The sequence below is a fragment of the Scyliorhinus canicula genome, chromosome 10, assembly GCF_902713615.1.
Source record: "Scyliorhinus canicula chromosome 10, sScyCan1.1, whole genome shotgun sequence".
Classification (NCBI taxonomy): Eukaryota; Metazoa; Chordata; class Chondrichthyes; order Carcharhiniformes; family Scyliorhinidae; genus Scyliorhinus; species Scyliorhinus canicula.
The window spans coordinates 170,613,281-170,632,306 of NC_052155.1; the positions used below are offsets into that span (position 1 = coordinate 170,613,281).

The 19,026-nt window shown below is 47.2% G+C and overlaps 1 protein-coding gene across 3 annotated transcripts in view; it reads right to left on the reverse strand.

Annotated features, from left to right (window-relative positions):
* Positions 1-3,144: 3,144 nt before the first annotated feature.
* LOC119972772 (neurocalcin-delta) overlaps positions 3,145-19,026 on the reverse strand; it is a 320,343-nt gene continuing 304,461 nt past the window's right edge. For all 3 annotated transcript variants that reach the window (XM_038810120.1, XM_038810118.1, XM_038810119.1), the window contains 2 exons: positions 7,801-7,906; positions 3,145-3,426 (listed from right to left, as the gene is read on the reverse strand). In XM_038810120.1, coding sequence (XP_038666048.1) covers positions 3,329-3,426; positions 7,801-7,906 — 204 coding nt within the window. In that variant the 3' untranslated portion in view covers positions 3,145-3,328. The remainder of the gene's footprint in view (positions 3,427-7,800; positions 7,907-19,026) is intronic.

Consider the following 19,026-nt stretch of genomic DNA (forward strand, 5'->3'; position numbering starts at 1 on the left):
CTGGGATTTTTCCTCCTATTTGTGTTGGACTGGTTCAGCGACGAGAGCGTAAAATATCGCAGGAGGTGCAAAGTCCCATTTTTCACGTGCATGAACGCAAAACGCAATTGTCCCCTCCTCCAGTCAGTGGCAGGGTACATTTACCGACATTCAACGTCGGGAACCTCTATCGAATACATTAACATTTCATCTTCAGGCCCGGACACTGGAATCATCCCCTGCCCCCACCCATAAAAAACTCCGTCCACAGTGGGGTGATGGAAAAATGGTGTAAAGTCTGACTGGTCTCAGAAGGCATGCGCCTGGTGAGCAGACCTCCCAGGGAAAATCAACGCTCAGTGGGGAGAGGCTCATGTCTGGATACTGCCCGGGCACCCCTAGCATTGCCCAAGCACTCCCTGGCAATGCCAGGGGTTCCAGGGCAGTGCCAAGGTAGTGTCTGAGGTGGTGCCAGGGGTGGGGTTCGGGATGAACTAGTATGGTCGCTGTGTACTAAGGGTGCCTTTTAAAATGGCGCACTGGACCCTCGAGTTGCTTGTGGGCGAATCTGAGGCCTCCTCGCCAGCGAAACATCGTGGGACATGTCCCTTGAAGGTTTTTATCTCCCCATGTCCCGGAATGTATGGCGGAGAAAGCGCCCTTGCCGTCGATGGCATCAACGCCATTTTTCCCGCCCAACATTGCCATTTGCCGACATCCGGGAAAATCCTGGCCGATGTAACCATTGCGACTATTTTTAAGGCCCCATCCTAATACATGCCTCTCGGGATTAGGCCTGTGGCTGGGTACTGTACTAATAGCACATTGGTCTTGGGCATCTTCTTCAGGGCTGATTCTTTCTTCTTCCCTCTTGCCCCAGTTTTTCACTAACAGCAAATTCCCTTGCTGCAGCAGAGCTATTTGACGAGTTAGCAACAGATGTTATGACTTTTAGCTTTGAAAGCCGATTCATACTTTATTTGTTTTGCTGGAGGACAGAGTTCTGCTCGTCACCCACATGCCAAGTGTGGTCTGCTCTGGGTGGGTCTGTCTGAAACTCCTGCGACACAGCTTGACCTTAGTGCCAACTCACAGTATAAGGCAAGTAAAATATGCATTTGAAGGGTGAAAAAGTTTGGACGGCTACTAACGCAAGTACAGCATTTTGTAGCTGAAATGCAGGTGGTCGACTTATACTTTTGCATCTGCTAGGTGTATGAATTTTGGTGCCGGAAAAGTCTTATATGCCTCAACCTACGGTATTTGCATTTCCCAGTCTGTCTATCCTCTTGTGTATATTCTCTTTGAAACTATCCCATTAGTAAGTTGCTGTTTAAGTCTCTGGCCCTTGAGAAATATTTTCTTAAAAATAAATTTAGAGTACCCAATTATTTTTTCCCAATTAAGGAGCAATTTGGTGTGGCCAATCCACCTACTCTGGACATCTGTGGGTTGTGGGGGTGAAACCTACGCAGGCATGGGGAAAATGTGCAAACTCCACATAGCCAGTGACCCAGGGCCAGGATTTGAACCCGGGTCCTCAGCGCTGTAGTCCCAGTGCTAACCACTGCGCCACCGTGATGCCTCTCCTATGATGTAAGGGCACGTTATGAACGGCTTGGCATTATCTGGAAGATCAAACTTAAAAGAAAAATTATTTGTTCAGGATGCAATCACACTCCATCATTATGGCAACATGATCGAGGGGAGCCAATCATTTATGTCTAACAGTGAGCCTTGCACTACAGTAAATGTCCTATAAACTATATTTAAAAATCTACATACATTTCTTGCGCCAATTTTTTTCCGCTATAAGTTCCGAAGTCCACATTTACAATGGATCCTGCCTATGTAAACTTGTCACATTGTCATTACACCCTCCTGTGAGTGGTGGCGCTGTAGCTCCTCAATATTGTATCATCCAGCTCCTCAACATGTACTGCAGAGAGGCACCTACCATCAACTGACTTCTTTTTCTCAAATTGCTGCAAGTTTTGTTATTTAACTATAAATAATAATATAAAATCAAAGTACGATATAAAAATACGGACAAAACATATGACTTTAAAATGGAGACAGTATTGGATCTGCATGCCCTAGTCCAATTATCTCTCGTCCTCTTCACCTGAACAGTATACTTGACCTCAACTCCCTGGGCTAAAACCTCCAACTTCAGCAGGTCAGTGAAGTTAATGGGAAGGGAATTTTAAAAAAAAATCATAAATTTAGAGTACCCAATTCATTTTTTCCAATTAAGGGGCAATTTAGCGTGGCCAATCCACCTACCCTGCACATCTTTGGGTTGTGGGGGTGAAACCCACGCAACCACGGGGAGAATGTGCAAACTCCACACGGACAGTGACCCAGGGCCGGGATCGAACCTGGGACCTCAGCGTCGTGAAGCAGCAGTGCTAACCACTGCGCAGCCGTGCTGCCCCAATGGGAAGAGAAATGGGAGAAGGTGTATAATGGGCAGCCAACGCCGCTAATGCTCTTTTACTCTGCTGTCAAAGTTGAAGATTTCACCCCACATGCGATGTAACGGGTCTGACCAGAACAGCATCAAGCGTGACATGAAAACATCGGCAGCAAACCTCCAGCAGCCTCATGGCAAAGAGCTTTGCAGAATAGTCAACTCATATTTGTCAGACTATAGCTTGACCGAACTTGAGTTTAGCAGCAAGGCAGCTCTAGCTCTAATGCACGAGTACCGAATACCCCCAATATAAGTTCTGCAGGAATTAGATCTCACAATTGTACTCAACCCTTTTAATTCTAACAACGCTGGGTTTGGCTGACTCCCAATGCACTTGGAGGAATTAACATCTCTTGTTCAATGGCTACAACATAAACATTCACTTGACTGACTTCCGCTTGCCTTTAACAACATTGGTAACTTTCCTTCCCCTCTGAGTTTCGTGGAATGAAGAGTAACTGACATCTGATCTGCTCAGGCACATCGCGTGCCAACGCAAGTCTCTGCTCTCTTCCAGACCCACGACTAACGGGCACAAGGTTACGAGTCCTTCTCAAAAAGAAGCAAAATCAAAGCCTTATAAACTACCCTTTCTCTTTCTAATTCAAATTAAAAATTTCAAATACCTAAGAGATTTCTGTTCAAAGTAACTACAATTATTGTAACAATACTTTCACACAGGTTTTTCTTTTAAAAAAACGTTTCTGTGATATTTCCAGACACAGTGTTTAATTAAACAGCCATTTACAAATTCAGAATTAAAAAGCAAACAGGGCTAAAAGATGGCAGATTCGGCCATGAACATGTGACCAAGTCGCCGGTGATGTAATGGCAGGAAGCAGAGACACAGTCACACTTTTCTTCATTTTGCAATTAGAATTGACCAGCAGTGCTGGGGTCACACTGAAGGAGGCGGACGATGGAAGGGTCACTTTTGGCACCTCGTATGAACTCTTCAAGGGATAGCTTTCCTAGGATAAACCAAGAAGAATTTCTAAGCGTGAGTCACTGAAGATAAAATCAAATAGACTGGAAAAGTAGAAAGTGCAAACGACCGGGCAGACATTATACAGTAATGTGAAGTCTTAACTTTCTATGGTAACATCAAACTTAACTGTTCACTTCAGGAAAGTCCTTCCCATTACTGAACTGCTTAAATCTGTATTCAGATCAACATTTAATCTCTGACCCCATACTGCCACATGGTTTTCATGCCCTTTCATCATGAATTAATCTAGATTACTAGCAGGACATTTTCTACTAGAATATCTTGCCCATCAAGAATGAGGTTGAAGGCTTCCCCCAAGGATACAATTGGTAAACGTTTTGTAAGGCCAGGTAATAAACAGCACAGGAGAGACAAATAAAGACTTGGAGCAGACACTAAAGGTATTGAAGGGCTCCAGAGGGAGATACGACATGCACCAAAATACCTGGTGGACACATGTTCCTCTCAACCACGTGTTGGTTGCAGGGTTGCGGGCGGACTACAGTGTAGTGGTAATGTCACTGGATTAGTAATCCAGAGGCCCAGGCTAATGCTCTGGGGACACAGGTTCAAATCCCACCATGGTAGCTGGTGGAATCTAAATTCAACGAATAAATCTGGAATTAAAATCTAGTCTCAGTAACGGTGACCGTGAAACCATTGTCGATTGTCGTTAAAAACCCACCTTGGTTCACTAATGCCCTTTAGAGAAGGAAATCTGCCATCTTTACCTGGTCTGGCCTACATGTGACTCCAGACCCACAGCAATATGGTTGACTCTTGACTGCCCTCTGAAATGGCCCAGCAAAGGTAAAGGGCAATTAGGGGCGGGCGACAAATGCTGCCTGCTTCCCATGAAAGCAAAAAGAAAAAATGATTCTGAGGATTTAGCGCAGAGTGTATTCCACGTCAATATATTAGATAAATCAGTTTAAAAAATAATCAGAGTTATGGTGGCTGTTTTTTTTCCAACTCATCTTCAAATGGCAGACTAGATGTTAAAAATTACAGGCAGGTTCTTTGATGTGTAGATTAATCAAGATGTAAAAGCTTTGTTTTGAGGTGCGGATCAAATCGGCGACCTTCTGAAGAATAACGGGTATTTTATTTATAGATTCTGAGCCATGCCAGTCAAGCACAAACGTGGTTTCAGTTGCTGGAAAAGGTTAGAATATGTAAGTTTACAGGCAGATGTAATACATCTAAATGGCTGAACCATCAAGGGAACATTGTCCAAAGGGAAATTGTTTAACACATCAGGCCAATTTGTTCATTAGCATAGATGGCAAACAGATGACTGATTGACTGGCTTTTGGTCTGGAATATACACTGGATCTTTCCTCATTATCTGCAGTCCAGTCTCTGGAAATTGACATTGAGCTTCATCAGCCAACATGCAATTGTGGTGTTCATGTCAAACATCACATCAATAAAGGTTTATGAAAGACTACACTATCAAAATAACTCACTGTGTAATACATTGGTTGAGCAATACTTTCAGAAACAAATGACAATTTAACTCTTGTGGGTATTATATTCTTATTATTTGATATTATCAGCATCTCTCCTGGAATTATCGAATCCGGAGAGTGCAGAAGGAGGCCATTCAGCCCATCGGGTTCCCACCGACCTTCTGAAGGAGCACCCTACCCAGGCCCACTCTCTCCCCCTATCCCCGTAACACAGTGACCCCCCACCTAATCTGCACATCTTTAGATACCAAGTGGCAATCTTAGCAAGGCCAAGCCACCAAACCTGCACATCTTTGAACTGTGGGAGGAATCCGGAGCACCTGGAGGAAACCCACGCAGACACGGGGAGAAAGTGCTGACGGTAGCATGGTGGTTAGCATCAATGCTTCACAGCTCCAGGGTCCCAGGTTCGATTCCCGGCTGGGTCACTGTCTGTGTGGAGTCTGAACGTCCTCCCCGTGTGTGCGTGGGTTTCCTCCAGGTGTTCCGGTTTCCTCCCACAGTCCAAAGATGTGCGGGTTAGGTGGATTGGCCATGCTAAATTGCCCGTAGTGTAAGGTTAATGGGGGGATTGTTGGGTTATGGGTATACGGGTTACGTGGGTTTAAGTAGGGTGATCATTGTTCGGCACAACATCGAGGGCCGAAGGGCCTGTTCTGTGCTGTACTGTTCTATGTTCTATGTTTACACAGTCACCCAAAGTCAGAATCGAACCCGGATCCCTGGCGCTGTGAGGCATGAGTGCTAACTACTGTGCATCTTTTGTTTAATTATCTTAAATTTAAAAAGTCTGATTATTAATTTTAACCTGAAAGTGGTGGTATAAAACTGTGCTATTTACTGTCTTTCAAAGTAAACAGGTGTGAGCACGTGGTATTCCACACAGGTGCATTATATCATAGTTAAGTTGGACATATGTTTTCCACTCATAATGGTGTATGTATCAGTTTTTTGCACGAGAGTTAGTCTGTTTATGAAGTATCTTCTGGCTGTATTTCATGAGATGATCCAAATTGTATCAGTGTCGATGCAAAATAAGAAACACATTATATCTTTGGCCTCTGACATGTACAGCGTTAGCTTGCTATTGGCTTCAGCATTACACACATGGCAGCCTTAGTGTTCCAAGCTGGGAGAGGACAAAGTAGGCTGAGTTCAATGCTCAATGCTCCTTGCCAGAGGCGCACACATGTGGGAGATTCATGGAGAAGCCGTCAGGGCTCATGGCTCACCTGTAATATTAGTCCCTAAGCCAACCGCCTGACAAACACTCCCTGGTTTGTAAAAGCCTCACATAACTGATCCATCAAGACCTAAAGGCCCCACTTTCTGGTTTTGGCTGATCTCAGCTGGATTGGAAATGACCAAGCTTCCCATTCCCAAGCTTCCCATTCCCAAGCTCCCCACTCTCTGCTGGAAAGAGGATGTGTGTGTACACAGGATGAACACATGTGTGTGCTCCGCTGTGACAGTGCTTTGCCCATAATTAAACAGCCTAGCAATACTCAAAGGCTCCTCACATTCAAGAAAAAGTCCTCTTGAACTCCTCCTGAAAAGGATCATGTAGTACCAAATCTCTTCAGGAAAGGAGGGTGAAACCGGAGGGGAAAATAAAAGCTTTCATTACCTGACACGCCCATGAAGAACAGCAACTTGGGCCTAAGCATCAAAGAGAGCGAGTGCTTGTAGATCAGTATTCTAGCTCCTGGCAGGGGTGCTCGTACATGATGGCTGAGAATCTGGGCGTGGGGTGGCCCAGGGTCTGGAGGTGGCGACTCGGTGTGTGGGAAGATCCGGCGGTCCGGGAAGGGAGAGAGGCGGGTGTATTGGCCTTTGCCTCCCTGATAGCCCGGAGACGGATCTTGTTGTGCTGGCAGGACCCGGAGCCGCTAAAGGGGGGGGGGGGGGGGGTGACCTGGCGGAATTCCTGTGTTTGGAGAAGGTCAAGTTTGCCTTGCGGAGGTCGGAGTAGGCGTTCAATCAGAGGTGGAAACCGTTCATTCATTTCTTCAAGGTGAATGGGGGGGGGGGGGGGGGGGGGGGGGGGGGGGAGTGGGGGGGGCGTGGTTGCAGTGAAATTGGGGGTCTGTGTTTTCTGTTCAAGTTGATGTTTGGCCTTCTGAGATTTTCATGTACATATGTAAAATGCCTTTAATAAATTGTGTTCTAGCAGGAGTCACTTGCTACAGGTGAGAAAACATGACGCAAGTCAGCTATTAAAGGTGACGATAATTTGCCAATGTAAGTTAGTATTAAAGGCATCTGAAATGCAGAAACATTTAATTACTTTGCGTGTTATTTTTAGTGCACCCATTACCTCATAAACTGCATAATTTTGCATGTGTAAACCACTCGGGCAGATGCCTTAAAACAACACAGACAGGAATTATTATGATGATGAAAATAAAAAGTGCTAAAGATTGTATATATATGATAGATGAAGGGAACGGGTAATGTTTACTTATTGCTCTTCAGCTGGTCATGTTGACAAGAAGTATACAGCATAGTTACCATTCAAAACTCATTGCCCCATTTAGATACAATACCCATTGTGTGAGTTCTGTAAGAAACTTGTTCCACATGGTAAGCACTAATGAAAGATGACACATTCTGTCAGTCCTCTATTAAAAACAAAGCTATAGATAATGGGTTCTAGTTCTCAACACTGCTTCTGTACAAAAAGCCAAATTTGCTGGTGCTAAATTCCTTTTAAATCTGTGGCATTAACCAAGTTATTTTACAGAAACACCATCAGTCAGCACATATACCCCATTGTGTTTTATGGAAGAGGTGATGATGACGAGCTACAGTCTGGAGATAATTTGTAAGAATTCAGGGCTGGAGATGATTGTAAAGAAGGTCCCCGGCAAAGCCTAACAACTCACCATCTCGGTTGGTGTCCATCTGTCTGAAGATTTTTTCTGTCCTTTTCTCGGGCGTCGATTCATCTTCTGGCATCTTCATCACAGAGGAAACCATCTTATAGATTGCCTATGTAAAATTAAAAGGTACGTCAGGCAGTTTTACATCAACCCACGTTGGCAGAGTTTGGCTATCAACCCAATGTTGAGCTTGGGCATTTGTGTCTTAGATGTGCAAAGTTTGGAGAAAGTGATCTACACGTTGCTCTCTGAGAATGAGAAAACGGGATGGTGACCCTACACCCTGGGACAGTGAGACTAGCCACATAAGCATCTGTTGTGTCTAACATTCAGGAATGCGCTGATGTTTCCTAATATCATATTAAACGACAGCGAAACCTAGCAGTACAAGACCATAAGACACGGATCTGAAGTAGGCCATTCGGCCCATTGAGTCTGCCCTGCAACAATAGTATCCCCCAATGATCTGAACTGAACATCAGCCTTTCAGTAAAATACAAGCAAAATACTGCAGATGATGGAAATCTGAAATAGAAACAATGTGCTGGAAATGGTCGGCAGGTCTGGCAGTGCCTGTAGAGAGGGAGAGACAGAGTACATCAGAGATGGAAAACTGTCATATTGGTCTCAAAACGTTAATTCCATTTCTCAATCCACAGATGCTGCCTCCCAGGCCAGCTGGGTACTTCCAGCACTTTCTGTTTTAATCTCATGCCTTGACATGTGGGCCCATGCGCTTTTCTCCAATCTTTTTTTGAAGGTGGGTTGAGTTACTTTTCTGAGACACGGTCAGATATCAATGTAAAAACAGTCATTTAATATCAGAAAGTCTGGAAAGTCCCAGTTCATTTCAACCACGTTAGCCAATGAAAGGAGGAAATATCGAAACTTTTCAAAAGCGATTAAATCAAATCGCAACATGTCAACCGCAACACGGTTGTTTTGTTTTACAGGTAAGAAGTCAATGTGCAGAATGGTAGTTATTTCAAATCTCACCTTGCTCCAACAAAATGACAGAACCCTTGAGAACAAGAAAAATGATAAAATACACACCACGCTGTCTCTATTATTTAACTTTTCCCGTCGGAGGCCCGGCCAACTACTCCCACATGTTCTGACCTTGCCCTAGACTTGCTGGGTTCTGGACAGCCTACTTTGAGGCAAAGTCCAAAGTGGTGGGGATGAGGGTGGAGCCATGCCCGAGAGTGGCAGTTTTCGGAGTCTCAAAACAGCTTCATGGGGAGGAGGGCCGATGCCCTTGCCTTTGCCTCCCTGATCGCGGGAGAATCCTGCTTGGCTGGCGGTCAGCAGCACCACCCGAAGCTGCAGACTGGCTGACCGGCCGATCGAAATTTCTCCAAATGGGCAAATTTAAATAGGCCATCTGAGGGTCAGAAGAAGGCTTCCACAAAACATGGGAGCCATTCACTCGTTTCTTCCAAGACCTGTTTGTAGCCAACAACTAAGAAGCCAAACAACAGGAGGGGGTAGCCACGACGCAGCAAGGAAGGGGGGGGGGGGGGGGGGAATAGTAGTGTGAGTGGGGGGTTGGGAAACAGGGAACCCAACCAATCCCAACATGAGACGCATGAGATGCAAGGGGGGGTGCAGGAAAAGAACAAAAGCAACAGCCAGAACCAAATAAACGGTGGGGAACGAAAAACAGGAAACCACAACCGCACTGTAAATAATGCAAGAGAAAGAACAACGATGCATGTATGATGTATGTAAATAATTGAAACCGACCGAGGTGTCAATATTTTTCTTTTCCCTCTGCCTCCTACTCTTTGTCCAGACTTATCCTTGAAAATGAAAATCGCTTATTGTCACAAGTAGGCTTCAAATGAAGTTACTGTGAAAAAGCCCCTAGTCGCCACATTCTGGCGCCTGTTTGGGGAGGCTGGTACGGGAATTGAACCGTGCTGCTGGCCTGCATTGGTCTGCATTCAAAGCCAGCTATTTAGCCCAGTGTGCTGAACCAGCTCCTATTTTGTACATCACAAAAAACTCAATAAAAACATTAACAAAAACCTTTCCTGTTCGGCCTCCTGTTTGCGACCAGCTATGGGTTGAATTTAAGTGTGATTTTCCCGGCTTTCTCCCAGACTTTGCTGATTGACCTTACTGCTGAGGTTCTTCTACATTCTCTGAGTGCAGTAGTGGAAGGCTGACATCATCCGCTCCTTCCCCCATTCAAACATCGAGGAGTCCTGTCAACCATAACCAATGGCCTGGTCTCCCACAAGTCTATTCTCAGCAGATACATTGCTGGGTTCATCTCGATAGGTGTAGCTTCACCGAGCTTTGTAAAACCCGCTGCTTTGGATATTTCTTCTGAACCTTGAACTATGATTCCCACCTCTGCTGTTCTATGAACTTAACCTGTAACATTTTGAACAGAATTAACACCAGGATCCCTCCCCCCATGAAAGCATGGTTGGGAATGTGACATTCCATTTGAGAGCCTCTCTCAAGTAGTTTTCAGGGGCACAGCTTTTCAGGCGCAAATTCTTATCACTTGATTTAAACTGGATAATTCTGATGTTCTAGGGTGGCACGGTGGAGCAGTGGTTAGCACTGCTACCTCATGGAGCTGAGAACCCGGGTGCGAATCCCAGCCTTGGGCCACTATCCGTGTGGAGTTTTCACATTCTTCCCGTGTCTGCGTGGGTCTCACCCCCACAACCCAAAAATGTGCAGGCTGGGTAGACTGGCCACGCTAAATTGCCCCTTAATTTGATAAAAAAAGAATTGGGAACTTTAAATTACAGAAACGAAGAATACTGATGTTCTTCGACATGGAACCATTTCAATGTTCTGATCCTTTCTATTCTCATTTCGCACTGCAGCCTGGGAGGAGTGCTAGCTGGGTGTTGCTTCCACTGGTCTGTTGCAGGTCATTGTCCTTTATGGATCCTGTTCCTTGAATAAGAATGGAGAAGAAAGTGCTGGATATGGGAGGAGATGATCAAATGGCCATTGAGATGTCTTTGAAACATTCCAAAGAATCTATTGCCCCCTTCTCAAATTAAAAATGATCAATTTGAAATCTAGTTCAATTCAAATTGGTGGGTTTGCTCTTCAAAAACCATAGGCCCGAATTTTACATTCCTCCACAGATGAGGCGGGTGTGGGGGTGGAGCATGAAATTGGAAGGGCTGGGATTCCAGAAATTATTAATGGCCACTTAAGGGCTGTTTCCCACCCAGCCTCAATTGTTAGGCTGGCGAGAAGATTGAACCTCTGTGGGGGATGCCTGAAGTACGAATAAGTTACATCTTGTGTGGGAATGCGGAGGCGGGAGGAGTGGGCACCGTCGGAGTCCCCCTTCTGAAGTCAAGCACCCCCCCCCCCCCCCCCGTCCCCCCTTAACGTCCGGTGGCCTCCATTGGCCTCTACCCCAAGACCCCGATTGTCCCCTCTCCCCTCTCCTGGGAGGGGAGGACTGCCAGGCTTTCCCTCCCCTCCCTGCCCTGAATCTCCGTGAACCGGCCTAGGCCTCCAGTGCCTGGATTTGGTCTCCAACAACCTCCTGAACCTTCTCTTCATAGAATTTACAGCAAGAGGCCATTTGGCTTTTCTAGCCACTGCAGGGCTGCCAGCCAATCTGATTGGTCGGTAGTTCTCTGAGGCAGGACTTCCTCCCCAGTGTGGGGCATAAGTCCCACCTGCAACCAATCAACGCTCATTGAAGCGTAGCTTAGCTGCGTGGCAGACAGAGTCAGCGAGGATGTGTTTCCTGCTGGCTCTTCAATGGTGGGAAACAGAAGCTCACCTATCCGAAGAATTCAGGCTATGGAGACGAGTGCCAGTGGTACAGCAGGGGACATCTTTCTGACTTTGGTGCTGACTATAGTGGGAACGGTACCATCACTGACTCTGGCTATGTGCGACTGAGGGAGCTTGATGCTGGTGTGGGGGGGGGGGGGGGGGGGGGGGATGATCAGAGACATTTATCGTCCATTACTGACGTTTCTCACCCAATCAGTTCACCAAGGGAACAGACAACATTAATATTCAGAATGCAAAATACATCCCATGTCTTCTTTTTTGTTATGAGGCATAATTACATACAATCCATTGGAGCTAAAAACCTCTTTCTCCCAAATAACAAGAAGAAAGAGGCTTTCAACAACTTCAAAGACACCAGGTAGAAAATTGGTTTATATCAGCATCGCTGTGTGCAAGTAATTTAAGGAGGTTGCTTATAGGGGTAATTGTGGATGTAGTGTACTGTCATCATCACTATGGCGATGGCATATGACTGGTAAGAGGATGCAGTCTGTGATCAAAAATATTGGAAGGTCTTCGGTTTAACACTTTCAGTGTCAAATGTCTTCTGCAGCTTGCGAGTTGTGTGTTGCAACTTTTTCCCGCAGCTATTTCCATAGCCTCTCATTTTGCTGTTTCCTCAGACTACGCACTGTGCCCAGCCACGTCATCTGGAATTCAGCCTGTCCTCATAGGCCTCTGCTAATGCCACCATAAAGCCATTGAGAGATTGGCAAGAGTAACCCCCCCCCCCCCAGGCAATAACATCCAAACTCCACCTGCTGATTTTAACTATCGGGCTGCCGGCATTGTAATTGGGTGGCCCAGAGGCTCACCCAACCGAAAGGAAGGTAGGCCTCAGGGAGGGGAGCGTGGAGACAGGCAGCGGGTGCCTGTCCTTGCAGATGCCTGAGATTCACTCTTGCTCTTCTCGAGCCTTCACATATCATTTCAACACAGGCCCAGCCTGCTCTCCCACTTACTGAGCAGTGACCCCATGGCAGATGCTCTTCCCAGCTCTACCATGGCGTTGTGCTCCTGTCTGAGTTTTGAAGAATGGGAGGTGATTTTCTGAAAACATGTAAAAATCCTCAGGGGTTTTGCAGGGTGGATGCTGAAAAGATGGTTCTCCTTGTGTGTGTGTGTGTTGAGGGGGGGGGGGGGGGGGGGGGGGGGGGTAGAAACACAGGACACAGTTTGAATATACGGGGCAGGAGTCTCCACACCCTGGGCAAAAATTGTCGGGGGGGGGGAGAATCCAGTTTGACACCGTAATCGGGCCCGGCGCCGGTTTGGTGATTCTCCGGGCACCGGGGGTACGTCACCGGGGAGTACGGCGCGCCGCCAGGGGCCATTGCCAGAGGCCCGCTCCAACATCCTCCGCCCCTGACCGGCCGAGTTCCCGACGGCGTGGAACTAACCTGCTATTGCCGGTCGGGATGCTCGCGGACTCAGTCCGCGGCCGCCCAGTTCGAGGGTGGGCCGATCAGAGGCCGGGGGGGGGGGGGCCTTGTTGGCAGCCGGGGAGTGATTGTATGGGGTTTGAGGGTCGGGCGCGTGCCCGATTGGGGTGGGGTCTGTATTTCCCAGCTCCATGGTCCATGTCCGCCATGGAGCACGGCGCGGCCATTGGGGCTGTTTAGCACACTGGGCTAAATCGCTGGCTTTGAAAGCAGACCAAGCAGGCCGGCAGCACGGTTCGATTCCCGTAACAGCCTCCCCGAACAGGCGCTGGAATGTGGCGACTAGGGGCTTTTCACAGTAACTTAATTTGAAGCCTACTCGTGACACTAAGCGATTTTCATTTCATTTTTTCATTTCATTTTTCCATTGGAGGCCGCCGCCATGCGCATGCGCCGCCTCTGATCCGGAAGCTATGAATTCGTTTCACTATTTTCCAGGCTTTTCAGGAGTAAAACTCCACCGTTCTGACGCCGGCGTGGGGACATAGTCTCAATAATGGAGAATCCAGCCCAAGAGATCTGTCAGTCAAATTTTAGATGAGGAGAAATGCTTTCGCTCAGAGGGTTGTTAGTCTGAGGAATTCTCTTCCCCAGAGAGCAGTGGAGGCTGGGTCATTACATAACTTTGAGGCAATTAGATTCTTTTAAAAAAATAAATTTAGAGTACCCAATTAATTTTTTCCAATTAAGGGACCAATGGCCAATCCACCTACCCGGCACACAAACACGGGGAGAATGTGCAATCTCCACACGGACTCAGAGCCAGGATCGAACCTGGGACCTTGGCGTCATTAGGGAGCAGTGCTAACCACTGTGCCGCCCACCAAGCAATTAGATTCTTTAAAAAAAAAATTTAGAGTACCCAATTCATTTTTTTTCCAATTAAGGGGCAATTTAGCATGACCAATCCACCTACTCTGCACATCTTTGGGTTGTGGGGGTGAAACCCACGCAAACACGGGGAGAATGTGCAAACTCCACATGGACAGTGACCCTGAGCCGAGATCGAACCTGGGACCTCGGCGCCGTGAGGCACAGGGCTAACCCACTGCGCCACCGTGTTGCCCTGCAATTAGATTCTTGATTGTCAAGGGAACCAAAGGGGGATAGACAGGAAAGCGGAGTTTAGGTCCGTGGTGAATGTGATTCACACCGGATTATAATCTGTATATACATGTGTCGATATTGTAAGTGCAGTTGCACTACCTGTCCTCCAGGGGGAGTAGCTCTGGGAATGCTCGAGTTGTACGGGGCTTCTCCCTTGGCTCTGCCCAGGACTCCTCCCCCGGAAGCTGCTGTATAAAAGATCAGTGCCACATGGTCAGCCGGCCAGTTCACTGAAAGTTCAATGGCTAATAGGCTGGCTCTGTTGTGAGTATATTAAAACCGCTATTCTAATCCTACAAGCACGTATCCGTAGAATTGTTGGTTCCAACAAGGTCACAATTAGATCAGCCATGATTGTATTGAATGACGGGGCAGGCTCAAGGGGCTGAGTGACCTACCCCTGCTCCTAATTCTTATGTATGAATATGGTGTGACTGTAGGTACAACATGACTCTAGGTACAGTAGGACGGCACGGTGGCACAGTAGTGAGCACTGCTGCCTCACAACGCCAGGGACCCGGGTTCGATTCCGGCCTCGGGTGACTGTGCGGAGTCGGCTCACTCTCCCCATGTCTGCGTGGGTTTCCTCCGGGTGCTCCAGTTTCCTCCCACAGTCCAAAGACGTGCAGATTAGGTGGATTGGCCACACTAAATTCTCCCTTATTGTCCAGGGATGTGCAGATTAGGTGGGGTTATGAGGATAGGGTGGGGGAGTGGGCCTCGGTAGTGTGCTCCTTCAGAGGGTCAGTACAGAATCGATGGGGTGAATGGCCTCCTTCTACACTGTAGGGATTCTATGATAAATGTATGTGTACTATAAACCATGCGAATGCTTGACTTTTACTTTAAGAACCTTATTAATTATGTGAATGATAAACAAAAGGTCTAACACACCCCAAATGCATAACCGAGATGGAAATTAATCTTTCTACACTCAGGAACTGCAATTGGTGTGCTTACATATTTGAGCTTGCATGGCATTTTCACTTCTTAAACAGAGGTCAATGTATCGTAGTGAAATCTCTGACCTGTCTGTTGACAAGACATCTTATTCTGCAGTGCTTCCCACACTCGTTTCCCCCTCCCCTCTACCCCCCATTATCTTTGGTGCACAAAAATCACACCGTATCTTCCTTATCTCTGACTCGGATTGAATTGTAACATATCTCAACACAAAACGGATGGCAGAAGTTTGGAACTTTCGCAGATGACAACTGATTTTAAATGTGAGGTTGCTAAAATCTTCAGTTAACATAAGATCGAAGGGAGACAGGGCAAAGGAGCTAGGCCGTAAATCAGCCAAAGTTCCAGTGAGTGAATAAATGGCCCACTCCTGTTTCGAAATTCCGACATTCCTTATTTAAACAGGATATGGCAGTCACCACAGGCATCTCTCCAATTACACTGAGCTGTCACATCCCACATTCGGCCAGGACTCATTCCATTCTCCCATATCCTCTGTCTCCGTCACACCTGTTCAGATGATGCAAATTTCAACACCAGCATTTCTGAGGTGTCATCGTTTTTTGCTCAATCAAGGAATCCACCCCTCCCCCCACAACCCCCACACCGTGATTGTCAGGTCCCCCTCCACCACATCTGTCACATATTGTGCACTTCTGCTCTAATCCCTTCTCCTTCCTCCCAGAACCATAATAACATTCCCCTTATCCTCGCCTTTCACACAACCAGCCTCCATATTCAATGGATCATTTTCCAGCAGCTCCAGCATGGGGCCACCCGCCAAAACACATCTTCCTCTCCCCTCCCTGTTCAGCATCTGAAGGGGCACCCTGCGATAACCTGGCCCACTCCTCCATCACTCCCAAAGCCCAGCCCAGTTCCCAAGGCAGCTGTTTCAGCTCCTCAGCCTCCAAGCCCCCAAACACTCGCACCAGTTGAGGCAGTGATTTACGTGTACGTCTTTCAATTTAGTTCACTGTCTTCGCAGCTCACCATGCGGCCTCCGCTGCACCAGAGAGACCAAACGCAGATTGGGTGGCTGCTTTGTGGAACACCTCCGCTCCTCGCTTCTGACGGTCTGTCATTTTAATTCTCCACCAATGTAGCGTTTCTAATTTACCTACAAGGCACATCGTTGGTTTGTGGGGGTGAGACCCATGCAGACAGGGGGAGAATGTGCAAACTCCACACGGACAGTGACCCCGGGCTGGGATTGAACCCGGGTCCATGGCGCCGTGAGGCAGCAGTGCTAGCCACTGCGCCGCCGTGCCCCCCCCCCCCCCCTCCCCCCTCCACCTTACTTTAACACTGACTTCTCTGTCTTTGGCCTTCTGAATTGTTATGAAGCTCAACATAAGTTTTTGAGGAATGGCCCCTCCTCTTTAGATTAGGCTCTTTACTGTCTTCTGGACTCAACATGGCGTCCAATAATTGTAAGCTGTAAATGCTGTCCCCCTATTTTGTTTCCTTTTCTTTGTGTGCATTACTTTCAGACAGCAGCACACCTGCTTCGGGCACATCTTTTGTTTATTTACCTCTTTTCGTGCCCCTTCACCATTCCCTTTGGCTCTGGGAGACTAGCTTGTCTATCATTAAATCTCTTCTGTCTTTCACCCTTCCTTCTGTCCTTGATCCACCCATTCCTTGGTCAAAGGAAGTTACACATCTAACTCTTTCCAGTTCGGTGAAAACACTAACTCTGCTTCTCGCTCCACAGATGCTGCCTGACCTCCGGAGCATTTTCAGCATTTTCTTGTTTTTATTTCAGATTTCCAGCATCTGCAGTATTTTGCTTTCGAAAAGTGTTGAAATGTTGGATAGTAACTAGTAGTGTTATAAACTGTTCATTTACTTCCCAGATAAACGAGAGTTGGGACTCAAGGGCAGCTCATCAGTATTTCCACCTGGAAACATGCATTTCATTTTGCCATGGAGATGGGCTTTTCATAGATTATCATAGAATTTACAGTGCAGAAGGAGGCCATTCGGCCCATCGAGTCTGCACCGGCTCCTGGAAAGAGCACCCTACCCAAGGTAAACACCTCCACCCTATCCCCATAACCCAGTAGCCCCACCCAACACTAAGGGCAATTTTGGACACGGAGGGCAATTTACCATGGCCAATCCACCTAACCTGCACATCTTTGGCTTTTAGTGTGAAAGTGTTTCTAAGATATCACTGGAACTCACTGAAAAGATAGACTGCTGTGACCAGGGAGTGGGAGATCAGCCATAGACACCAGGACACTGTAGTTCACCATGCAAGAATATGGGTGGAGACGTGCACTCGGATTGAAAAGACCAAATTCACGAGGAGTTAAAACAAAGCTGGAAGATTTACCTAGCTTTTGTTACAGAAAAAGGGTGTGATCTACCCGAATGAGAGGAGAGTCCTGTTGCGAGCACGTTTATCTGGGTGTTCCCAGTGCTCAGAGTGCTGAGAAACACCACATTATCGAACGCCCATTTGGATTGTTACAGGTCTCGGGTGGAACTCCTCAGTATAGAAGGAGATTTTGAAATGATGCCCCAATCTCCCAACGCAACCCCTGAACCCCAACTCACCTATAAAGCCCCCCCCCCCCCCCCCCCCAACACATACCTCCAGGCTGGATCCACAGTGTGTGAAAAATGGCAGCTTGGCACTGCCTGCCTGGCACCCTAACAGTGCCCATGCCAGCTGACAGTGCCACCTGGGCAGAGGGCAAGCACCTGGCAGTCTCTGATCCCCTAGGAGATGTCACAAGTGCAGTTCTATCTGATCCTCATTTGTGGAGACCAGCACTGAACAACATTCACCCAATACCTCCAAGGGAAAGGCTTTAGATCCCATGCCTTGGGTAGATTGTGGGATTGCATATTGGAGTGAGACTAGCTGTCTCACTCTGATATGCAGTTTTGCTAAAAAGTGATCCCGCCCACGTGGCCAGTAGATCTCGCCTCGTGTCTCTGGGAGGGGAAAGGTCATTGTGAAAGACAGTTGTGAAATTAAACATCCCCAGGCTGAGAAAGGATAGGGACTGAACTAAACCCTCAGAAGCTGAGAAAATGTTTCCGGGAGAATTGAATGTCGACTTAGAGGGCCGTGTAAAATATATCTGTAAACTGTGTTTTCTGTTTTGTGCTTTAGTTGCTGACAAAAATAATGTTTAGCTAATAGTTGTTTGTTAGAGTAAAAGTTTTAAAACGTGAAATCTTGTCACGCCATCTCTTCTGCTATTAACTCGAAGTTCACATTTCTCTTTAAACATCAGTCGCTATGGCGATCACAACACAAGTCTCATTTGTAGCTGAAAATGGAATTCACACCTTTGTAACCTCGAGACTCAACTGCCCCAATGAAACCTTGGCTGGTCCCACACATCCTCCCCTCAGTGAACTTGACGTCATTCAGAACTTTGCGTGCTACTTGAACCAAGTTCCATTCCCCTATCGCCCCTGGATCCTGGTCGAGCAATATCATGATTTTCAAATTCTAATGCTTGTTTTCAAATCCCCCCATGACCACACCCCTCCCTAACTCTGTAATCTCCTCCAGCCCCAATCCTTGAGGCATCTGCACTCGTGTAAATCTGGCCTTGAGTGTCCCCGATATTAATTGCTCCAACACAGGTGGTTGCACCTTTACTGACCTCGGCCCCAAGCTCTGGAATACCTTTCCAATATCTCCCTGCCTCTTCACCTCACTTCCTTGCTTTACGGTACTCCTTAAAAAACTTGGCGGGATTTTCCGGCCTGGGTTCACCCCGTCTCCGCTGACGGGCAGGACTGCGAATTTGGCGCTCAGCCGAAAATTCCATTCATTGCAGCGGGAACGGAGAATCCCGCGTGCGTGACTAAACGGAGAATCCCTCCCGTTATCTCTTTGAGCGCGCCCCTGATCGAGTTTCTCCTCAAGTGGCTCGGCAAAAATTTCTCCGACAGC